At 41.6% G+C, this 257-nt stretch overlaps 1 protein-coding gene across 1 annotated transcript in view; it reads right to left on the reverse strand.

Annotated features, from left to right (window-relative positions):
• Positions 1 to 257, reverse strand: part of LOC119592633 (trypsin-2-like) — a gene marked incomplete in the record, with an annotated part of 2415 nt that overhangs the window by 989 nt on the left and 1169 nt on the right. Inside the window, 1 exon segment of the mRNA XM_037941530.1 lies at positions 28 to 140. Coding sequence (XP_037797458.1) covers positions 28 to 140 — 113 coding nt within the window.

Here is a 257-nt window from a genome sequence, read left to right on the forward strand (position 1 = left end):
TGTCCGTGTAGCAGATGCCTGACCCACCCGTGAGAGGAGCAGGACTAGTTGGCAAGGGAGGCAGATTTGTGTAGGAGTCAAGAATTGCAGGGGTCGAGAGGTGAATGAGGCCCACGTCGTTTAGGTACGGAGTCTGCCAACTAGACACCAAACATATATTGTAAGAGCAGGTTTGTTTATGTTTTTTCATGACCAGATAAATATTTATTTTTCTGTTACTTTATTTTGGTAGATAAAATGCTATCATTATATTATTG

Source organism: Penaeus monodon, chromosome 30, assembly GCF_015228065.2.
Source record: "Penaeus monodon isolate SGIC_2016 chromosome 30, NSTDA_Pmon_1, whole genome shotgun sequence".
Taxonomy (NCBI): Eukaryota; Metazoa; Arthropoda; class Malacostraca; order Decapoda; family Penaeidae; genus Penaeus; species Penaeus monodon.